Source organism: Malus sylvestris, chromosome 12 (genome assembly GCF_916048215.2).
Source record: "Malus sylvestris chromosome 12, drMalSylv7.2, whole genome shotgun sequence".
Lineage (NCBI taxonomy): Eukaryota > Viridiplantae > Streptophyta > Magnoliopsida > Rosales > Rosaceae > Malus > Malus sylvestris.
In genome coordinates, this window is record NC_062271.1 from 7922473 (window position 1) to 7933172 (window position 10700).

At 37.2% G+C, this 10700-nt stretch overlaps 1 protein-coding gene across 1 annotated transcript; it reads left to right on the forward strand.

Moving 5' to 3' along the window:
* The first annotated feature begins 1254 nt into the window (after positions 1-1254).
* LOC126592785 (calcium-dependent protein kinase 32-like) lies at positions 1255-5170 on the forward strand. Its single transcript, XM_050258568.1, has 8 exons — positions 1255-2068; positions 2278-2401; positions 2483-2626; positions 3334-3486; positions 3617-3732; positions 3873-4040; positions 4304-4537; positions 4666-5170. The coding sequence occupies exons 1-8, from the start codon at positions 1568-1570 to the stop codon at positions 4819-4821; spliced, it is 1596 nt and encodes a 531-aa protein (XP_050114525.1). The 5' UTR covers positions 1255-1567; the 3' UTR covers positions 4822-5170.
* The last annotated feature ends 5530 nt before the right edge of the window (positions 5171-10700 follow it).

A 10700-nucleotide genomic window follows, 5' to 3' on the forward strand; every position in this document is an offset into this window, starting at 1 on the left:
ATGTGTTAGCTGTATATGCTAATGATTAATTTGTTTGTGTATATTAATATTACAAGAAAATTAAGATATATACTCCTCGTATTAAATTTCACATGCAGGCATGAATAATGCCACATATTGTGGTGGGTAGTTCTATAAAATGTGATATTTTCAAAGAGATATTTTTGTCTTTCTTTTTCTATTAAGATTTGTCTTTTTGGTCTTTAAGTCTTCACGTATATATATATTTTTTATTATTTTAAGAGAAGATGCAATTCCTATATGTTCAAATCACCTAAAAAAGGATGGCAAATTATACACTTTGTATTTGAAGAAAATCCATAATGCATATCTCTTGATTATACGCTTATTGGTTCGGGATTTTTAGTTGTATCACAAAAACTAAAAAGTTACTAAGAACAAGTATAAAATGCACATTAATTAGGAAAAAACTAGCTTAGAGTATTTTATCGTGCACCAAAGATCAGTTAGGAGTAATTCTCAATTCCTCCATGATATTCTTATAAGAAGAAAAACCAATTAGTTATGTCAACGTAGTCTACATAAGCCACTATGGTTAGCTCGATGATAAGAGTGTATTGAATGATGAGTAAGAGTATGGCGGGTATGGAATTCCGAATTCTCCAATGATGAGTAAGAGTGTATTTATCCATCATTCATCTCATATTTTGAAAAGTATTAAAAAATGCAATCATTGTTATCTTAATCATTATACAAACAGAATTAAACGAAAACAAAAGCAAAACATTCTTCCAATGATTAAGTAATTACCTTTATACAATTGTTCAATTATTTTCAATATTGCTCGTATAAAAAGGAGTGAATATAAGAAATAACAGAAAGTTGTGATTGACACTTCAGAAAGGTCATCATGCACATTCTTGTGCAAAATTTCTCTACTGTTTTATAAAGCAAAAGTACACAATAACAATTTTGAAGTGTGAATAATACTTTTACAAACTAAATAATATATAGTGCATGCTTTTTGAATATTAGTTAATTTTCTCAAAAACTAAATAAAATGGACGCCACTAATACGGGTATTCATTTGTACTTGTAAGTTCAAGATTTTAGTTTAATAATTTTTTATGAAGTGTGAAAAACAAAATCATTACAAAAAATAATAAAAATAAAATAAAATGGGACATGGATTGTAATTATGACAAGTGGTTAGGGGCATTGTGTGAGATGAAAAAACAATTTGAGATTAATTTAGTTTAGAAATAGGGTTAGGAGTAAGGAGGGAAGTCTCTGTGAAAGAGGCTGGACCCTTTCTCTGTCTCTCTCTGTTCCACCAATCCACCACATGGTGGTTTCCACACGCTAAATTCCCCTTCTCATCTTCTTCTTCAATTCCAAACCCCCATTACCCTCTCTCCCCATTTCCTTAAATCACATCTCTCGTTTCAAATTCTGTTCATCTTCCAAAAAAATTCTCAATATTCAATTGGGTTACAGAGCAATTCGGATCTCGAAACCCATCTCTTGATTTTCCCCTAAAACCTCAGATTTCGAGTATTCAATTCGAATTCTGATACGATTGTGGCTCCCAAACCGATTTTCACAGATGGGTAATTGCTGTGCGACCCCCCAGACGGGTTCTCCGTTGAAGGACAAGAAGAACAGGAAGAATCCATTTTCGACAAACTACGTCGCCGGCCACGGAAATGGTGGTTCCAAGCTCTATGTGCTGAAAGACCCTACTGGCGCTGAAATCGAGCAGAGATACGAACTGGGTCGGGAGCTCGGCCGTGGAGAGTTCGGAATTACCTACCTTTGCACCGATAAGGACTCCGGCGAGAAGTTCGCCTGTAAGTCGATTTCGAAGAGCAAGCTGAGGACAGCTGTGGATATAGAGGATGTAACGAGAGAAGTTGAGATCATGAAGCATTTGCCTAAGCACCCCAATATAGTGAGCTTGAAAGACACCTATGAAGATGACCATGCTGTCCACATTGTTATGGAGCTCTGTGAGGGCGGTGAGCTCTTCGATCGAATCGTGTCCAGAGGCCACTACACAGAGCGTGCTGCTGCCGCCGTCACAAAGACGATTGTCGAAGTTGTTCAGGTAAGGATTTTGGTGGATTTTAGTGATCATGTTGGATTGGTGATTGATTGGATTGTAGTGAATTGCAATTGTCGAATTGTGGTGAATTGATTATTTTGCCGTTTATGTATAGAATAGATTTTTGTTCCCAAGATTATTCTTTGAGGAATCAACCTTTTGATAGGTTTACATGCACAAGCATAATGTTAATGTGTTAAATTCTCTTGCAGATGTGTCACAAGCACGGTGTGATTCACCGGGATCTCAAACCCGAGAACTTCTTGTTTGAAAACAAGAAAGAAACAGCACCTTTAAAGGCAATTGATTTTGGGTTGTCCGTATTCTTTAAACCTGGTAAAGTCTTCTCCAAACTATGCCATTTGATTTTCTTGTTCTGATTAGTTTACTAAAACATTTTTTTTCATGTATTTCCAGGTGAAGTATTTAACGAAATTGTTGGAAGTCCCTATTACATGGCTCCTGAGGTGCTTAAACGCAACTATGGTCCTGAAATTGATGTGTGGAGTGCTGGAGTTGTACTCTATATCTTACTTTGTGGTGTTCCACCATTTTGGGCAGGTTTGTGTTCGTTTGTATATGTGCGTTGCTTGCTAAGCCAAATGCCTGTTCATTTAAATATTTCACTATAGTATAGATACAACTCGCATTGTACAGTAGTTAAATTCTTATAGGGAAGGTACATTATATGATATATAGTGTATGCATACACACACACACATACTAACTAGGCGTAAATGCAGTATAGCTTGACTAAAGTATGTAGGTGCTGTTTTCATCTTTCTTAATTAATGCTGCTCTCCAAATTAACACTCTTACACACTCTAGATAATATGAAGGCAGTATCTATCTATATTTTCACTGAAGAAATTAAGTGGGGAGAACTGTTTTAAAGTTCACATTCACCAGTTATACCTTATATTTTTGCTTGCACTGTGCGTCCATGGACCATGGTTGGTCAAAATATTTCCAAACACATTGTATTTTATCGACTTTGGTAACAAATAACAAGTTGGCGTTGCTTCTATTAAAATATGTGCTTGTGTGCTGTAGAGTCTTAGGTTGGAAATTTATCTACTAACAAAAAGTGATGTGCTGCTACCATATTTACTCACCATATACGTGCATGCATGAATTGAGACCAGTTGAAATGAATTTGCCACTTTCTAATTTCTCTTCACTTCTATCGAATTTTAATTACTTTCTGGCTTTCCTAGTGCTTAGCATCTTGTACAATTTCTGACTTGAATCTATTATCTTGAGTGCAGAAACTGAACAAGGAGTTGCAGAAGCAATTATACGGTCTGTTGTAAATTTTAAGAAGGACCCCTGGCCTCTGGTTTCTGATAATGCGAAAGACCTTGTGAAGAAGATGCTTAATCCTGATCCAAAGCGGAGGCTTACAGCTCAGGAAGTTCTAGGTAATGTTCAGTTCTGTCGATGGTTATCATTATAGTTTAATATTAAAGAGACTTTTGTTGCTTGAAGAATTTGGAAGTGCAAAACATAACATTATGAACGTACATCTTATTCTTGGTTCTTTGAGTGCAGATCATCCTTGGTTACAAAATGCAAAGAAAGCTCCAAATGTTTCTTTAGGTGAAACTGTTCGGTCAAGGCTCAAGCAATTCTCTGTTATGAACAAGCTCAAGAAAAGCGCTCTCAAGGTATTCTTTTCTAAGATTTGTGTTTGATTATTTTTTTCATAACCCTTCATCTGCTTTACGTGTTCTATACTTCTATTATACGTTTGGGATGCATGTGTCCTCAGCTGCTAATGTTTTCTTTTGGAATTTTAAATTAACAGGTTATAGCCGAGCATTTGTCGATGGAGGAAGTTGGTGGTATACAGGAGGGATTTAAGCTCATGGATATTAACAACAAGGGTAAGATTAACATTGACGAGCTAAGAGTTGGGTTGCATAAACTTGGCCATCAAATTCCTGATGGGGATCTTCATATTCTGATGGAAGCTGTAAGTATTATCTTGTATTAGTTTATGGTTTTATATGTTAGAGGATTAATTAGTTATGGCCTTTGGGCTAAAAACAATCCATATGCATGTTTGACTATCCAAGTGATTTCTTTTGACATAGATTTTATCATCTATATGCATGTTCGACTCAAAGAATCTGAAACCTTCTGGCTTGAATGACTTCGTTGTGTATTGCGTTACTGTTTAAAGATCCATATAATGCTGCACATACTAATAAGAAGGGTTTCATTTCTGTTAAACAGGGTGATGTAGATAATGATGGATATCTAGACTATGGAGAATTTGTAGCCATCTCTGTTCACCTAAGAAGGATGGGCAATGATGAGGAGCATCTTCGCAAAGCATTTGAATTCTTCGACAAAAACCGGAATGGGTATATTGAAATTGAAGAGCTGCGAGATGCCATGAGTAATGAAGTTGATGATAACATTGAAGATGTTATCAATGCCATTATTAATGATGTAGATACGGACAAGGTCAGTCAGATTGCGTGTTAAATTGTTAATGAGAGTCTTGTTGCAAATCTGCTTATGAACCAAAACTGTTAATTTCTTGTTCTAGTATTTGCTTAGAATTCACACTGAATCCCTTTCCATGGTTGCAGGATGGACGAATAAGTTATGAGGAGTTTGCCGCAATGATGAAGGCCGGGACAGATTGGAGGAAAGCATCAAGGCAGTATTCGCGAGATCGGTTCAATAGTCTCAGTTTGAAATTGTTTAGGGATGGATCATTGGAAGGTAAAACGGAGAGTACATAACGTTGGAGGATTGACTTGAGGTACTTGTGTGGAAGAGGCATATGAAGGAAAGAATCTTTCATTGTTTTGTTGTGTTATGTAATTCTTTTTTCGTTTTTTGGTCCTTTTTAGACCGTTTTGTGATTGTTAGGATACGGGCCAAGGGTGTTCATGTCTCGGTGAATGGGGATGTATGTAACGTATTTGCTGTGAGGGTTGGATGGGGAAGGAGTAGGTTGGAAAACAAGTTCATTGTGATTGTAAATATGTTACAAATGGCGTATATATTTTCATCAAAGTCATTGGTAAAAGTTATTGAGATTCATATGTATTCGAATTAATTATTTGGAAAGCAAACGATTTGAAATTACTGATCAAATGAACCACAGATTAGGGGCATTACCATATACCAAATTTTCAATTTCGGTACGCTAATTTTGGCATGTTTATCAATTTCGGTACGCTGATTTTGGCATGTTTATCGCCTGTGAACGCCACGAGGCGAAGATATTGTCAGGTCTAGGAGCAACCAACTGTCAGGTCTGCGAGGGTAATAACGGGTGACCCGATTAGTTATTGTATTGACTCGAAATCTGTTATTTTTTGTCGTTTTCGTGTTTTGATAACGAGTTGTGTAAGAAATTGTCAGGTCTAGGAGCAACCAATTGCTTTCACCACTAAGTAACTAATAAGCTTAATTAATCATCCATAATATCATGTACCACTAGTTTTCAGATACATAACAGAGCATAAAATATAACATGTTGGCAGGGGGAGCGTTGGGGAAAGCGAAAGGTGCAGTGGCACAGGATCCCAAATTTGAAGGGACCCCTAAACTTTTTGTCATCTAATATCATGTAATAATGCTCTATATTTAAAAAATTGCTTTTGTTAGCACTGTAAAACTGCATTGCGCACTCCTTAACTAGAATTAGTCCCTAAATTGCACCGAATTTAAAATTCGTCCCTTAACTAAAATTTTCCAATTAATTTACGTTCTTTTTGTGTACGTTGTTAGCCTTCTCGTCCAAAAGACCACGTGCCCGGCACTAGTATTTTGTGTTGAATTAAACAGAGGAAACTGCATACAAGATTGAATTGTACCAACATCCACAATTGTCAGTAAAAAACGAAGAAGGGAGAAGTTGGACCAATTCTACCACCAGTAAAAATCAAGCATATCTTACTTGTATGGTTTGGTTGTGGGTTGGTGCGTTTGGTGTGTTAGAGTATTTTCAAAGGAAATGTCAAAATTCTAGGCAGCATGCCACTGTGCCTATTTGACATTAAAACTCTCTCCAACCGAAGTATTATTTGCTGACTAGATTTGAAGGTTTTATGTTTTGGAGTCAAATTTGACATCAATGTCAAATTCAACTTTAATTCATTTTAATTCAAAAGAGACACATCATGCTCAACAGTCCAAGTCATCAGTATAGTCAGCAGTACAGTCAGTAGTTACTTAGTGTAGAAGTTTTGTTTGTTGTAGCTGCATTATAACTAATCATAGCTTAAGGTTAATTAGTTACATTAGTTGATAACTAATCTTTATTAACTAACTTGTATAAATACCCCAATGTAAATCATTTTAATCAATGAGAAATATATTTCTAATATGGTATCATCCATTTCTGCTTCATCGCCTTTCTTTGATCCTCTTCTCCTTCGCTTCCTGCGATATCTGTAATTTCTGCGATCTCTGTGATATCTATGATCTTTGCAATCTCTGCAATTTTTGCTGCTCAACTGCTTTTCTTCGATCTTTTTCTCCTTTGCTTCTTGCAATCTCAGCGATCTCAGCGATCTTTGTGATCTTTGTAATTGATCTCTGCGATTTGCAATTTTTCTGCTCTCTATGATTTCTCCACTCTGAGATCTTCTTCTCTCTGTGATCTGCAGTTACGATGACTTCGTCGAACTCTTCTCCGGGAAATCTTGAAGTTCTTGCCCCAAATTCATCTCAGATGAACCCTAATTTCACAGCGGTTCCTTTTTCTTCCTCAATTTCTTCAATTTCAATTCAGAATATAAGTTGTATGGTTCCTACAAAGCTTAAACGAGATAATTACCTTGTCTGAAAGGCTTTTTTTGCTCCAATTTTTCGAAGATATAAACTCACAGGAATTGTTGATGGCTTTGAGGTTTGTCCCTCGCCATTTCTTCTTGATGAATTTGGCAGAAACACTGGAATTTCAAATCCGGACTTTGATTTATGGTATGAAAAGGATCAAAATATCCTCATTTGGCTGAACTCTACATATTCGGAAGATATTATTCCTTTCACAGTTGGTGTCACATCATCTCGTGAACTATGGGTTAATCTTGAGCAACGCTTCAGAGACGTCTCAGCTGCTCACATTAATCAACTTCGATCTCGTCTTCATTTTGCTTAGAAAGGAGATCTAGCAATTTTAGAATACATTCAACACATCAAGAACATCTTTGATGCACTCATGGCCGCCGGAGCTTCAGTTTCTGAAAGTTATTTGATTGTAGTCACCCTTAATGGTCTATCTGATGACTATGAGTCATTCATTGACTCGATTATGCTCCACATCTCGTCCACCTCCTTGGATGAACTACATGGCCTGTTGATTAACAAAGAGTTGTTTATGAATCGCAAAAAGAAGATTGTTGCCTCTTCTGCCTCTAAACCCTTTCAAGCTTATGCAGCTCAATATCCCCAGTCTCAACCTCATCTTCTTCCCACACCATAAGGCTATACTGCACATAACTCTCGTAGTAATACTTACCGTGGCAAAGGTAATTACAAGGGTAATAACTATCGTGCAAACAACTCTCGTGGTAGCAATCGAGGCCATTACAAAGGCAATTCAAATTAATTCAATCGCAATTATAGAGGCTTCAATCGCAACTCTAGGGGAAATTCATCTGGTAGCAACTCTGGTCACAAAATGCCATGTCAAATATGTCACTCTACCGATCATGAAGCTCTTGATTGTTTTAAATGGATGAATCATGCCCTTGCTGGCAAAGTACCTCCTGCGAAACTGGCAGTTATGTGTGCTTACACCAACTTCAAATCTTTTGCTCCTACTTGGCTTATGGATTCGGGAGCCACCTCACATATTACTAATGATATCTCAGCCATCCAATCTCCAGTGCCATATAAGGGTCAAGACAAAGTCTATATAGGTGATGGTCAAGGTATGCAAATCCATCACACTGGTACTACCATTCCTAATACCCCTGTTGCAAATTTTCGTTTGAATAATGTTCTCCATGTCCCTGCAATGAAGCATAATCTTCTTTCTACTTATCAATTTCTCAAAGATAATCATTGCAAATTAACCCTTGATTCTGATGGATTTACAATCAAGGATCGTACTTCGGGGATGATGCTTTTTCGGGGGTCGGTTAACCATGGCTTCTATCTGTTTCAAGGCACACCAATTGCATCCATTTCCCCTTCTGCACTTGTTAGTACTAAAGCCTCATTGCAGGTTTGATACAATCGGCTTGGTCATCCATCCTCTGCCATCTTAAAAAATATCCTATATAATAGTTCTCTTGTATACAGTGGTAAAAAGTTCACTTCTTTCTTTTGTTCAGATTGTGCAATTGGCAAGAATCACAAACTGCCGTTTACTCCTAGTGGTAGTTTAGTGTCTATTGCTTTAGAACTCGTTCACTGTGATGTTTGGTGACCTGCCCTACATCTTCTGTTAGTGGTTATCGATACTATGTTTTGTTTGTTGATGAATTCACAAAGTACATTTGGCTATTTTCATTAAAGCTCAAATATGAAGTGTATTCCATCTTTGTACATTTCAAAGCTTATATAGAAAATCTGATTGGGAATAAAATCAAACTTCTTAGAACTGACTCAGGGGGTGAATTCACTAGCTCTATGTTCAAATCTTTTCTGCTGCAACATGGTATTATGCATCAGTTTTCTTGTCCTCACACACCAGAACAAAATGGTTGTGTAGAGAGGAAATACAGGCATCTCACAAAAACTGCTTGAACTCTTCTTACTGCATCAAAAGTTCCACATAAATTCTGGGTTGAGGCATTCTTTACTGCATTGTATTTGATTAACAAGCTTCCCATTTCTGGTCTTGCCACATCTCCTTGGCAGTTGTTATTTCACAAGTCTCCAGATTACTCAAAACTCAAGGTTTTTGGATGTAGATGCTACCCTTGGCTTAAACCCTATACCCATTCTAAGGTTGATGGCAAAAGTATTCATTGTGTTTTTCTGGGATATAGCCTGCATCACAAAGGTTATAGATGCCTTGATCCTCTCACATCCAGAGTGTACATTTCAAGGCTTGTTTTATTCAATAAAGCCTACTTTCCTTTTCATGATCTCAAATCAACTACAGTGCAACCCTCACAGCAACACATCACTCATCTACCAACATTTACACTTCATTTTTCTTTACCTAGCCTTTCACCAACCTCACTTTCATAACAAGCTTGTTCCAATTCACTTACTCCAACTTTACCCACCTCCTCCCCTCTTATTCCTACAACTACTTCATCACCCTTACCCTCAATTTCTCCGAGTTCAACTTCCTCTCCATCCTTACCACAACCATCCATTACCACAAACACTCATTCCATGATCACAAGATCCAAAGGTGGGATCTATAAACCAAAAGCCTTAGCAGCTACTAAACATCCACTGGATGCTTTAAATTTTGTCCCTACCACGTATATTCAAGCCTCTAAACATGATCATTGGAAGAAAGCCATGACTGAGGAATTTCAAGCACTTCAAACTACATGAACTTGGTCTATTGTCCCCTCTTCTCCAAGTCAAAATCTGGTGGGATGTAAATGGGTTTTCCATATTAAAAGGAAACCATATGGTACTATGGACAGGTACAAAGCCCGCTTAGTTGCAAAAGGGTTTCATCAACAAGAAGGAATTGATTTCAAGGAAACTTTTAGTCCAGTTGCCAAACCTGTTACTATCAGGATTCTTTTGACTTTAGTAATGCAGTTTGATTAGTTCTTAAACCAATTGCATATCAGTAAGGCTTTCTTGCATGGAACACTCTAGGATGAGGTATTCGTGCAACAACCTCCGGGGTTTGTTGATCCATCTAAAGCTTCTTATGTGTGCAAGCTCTATAAATCTCTCTATGGCCTAAAGCAAGCCCCTAGGGCATGGTATGACAAACTATTTCAAACTTTGCTTTCTCTAGGCTTTCATAATTCTCAATTCGATTGTTCTCTATTTGTTACTTTTGAGCCTGCACTTGTTATTGTACTAATATATGTTGATGACATACTAGTCACTGGACCTAATGCTCAAATCTGCAAAGCTTTCATTAATCGGCTCAGTCAACTATTTACAGTCAAAGATCTAAGCCATTTACACTATTTTCTGGGTTTGGAAGTTCACCGAAGCTCAGATGGCATCTTTTTGTCTCAACAAAAATATGCAATTGATCTTCTCCTCAAAACACAAATGGATGGCAGCAAACCTTGTGCTACTTCTCTTGGTACCCAAAAATTAGATCACAGTGGAACACTCATTTCTAATCCCCATGAATACAGATCTATTGTTGGGGCATTACAATATTTGACTTGGACTAGGCCTGATTTATCTTTTGCTGTGAATCAACTCTGTCAGTTCTTATATTGTCCTAGAGACACATTTTCAAGCTATTAAAAGATTTTGCGATTTCTCAAAGGCACGATTGATGAAGGCCTTTGGTTCAAGAAGAGTTCTTTACAACTCACTGCCTTCTCGGATGCTGATTGGGCATGATGTGTATTTGACAGACGTTCTACCAGTGGCTATTGTGTTTATATTGGTAGTAATCTCATTAGATGGAGTGCCAAAAAGCAACACATTGTTGCTCGTTCCTCCACAGAAGCAAAGTATCGATCTTTGGCACACACATCTGCATAGGTTACTTGGA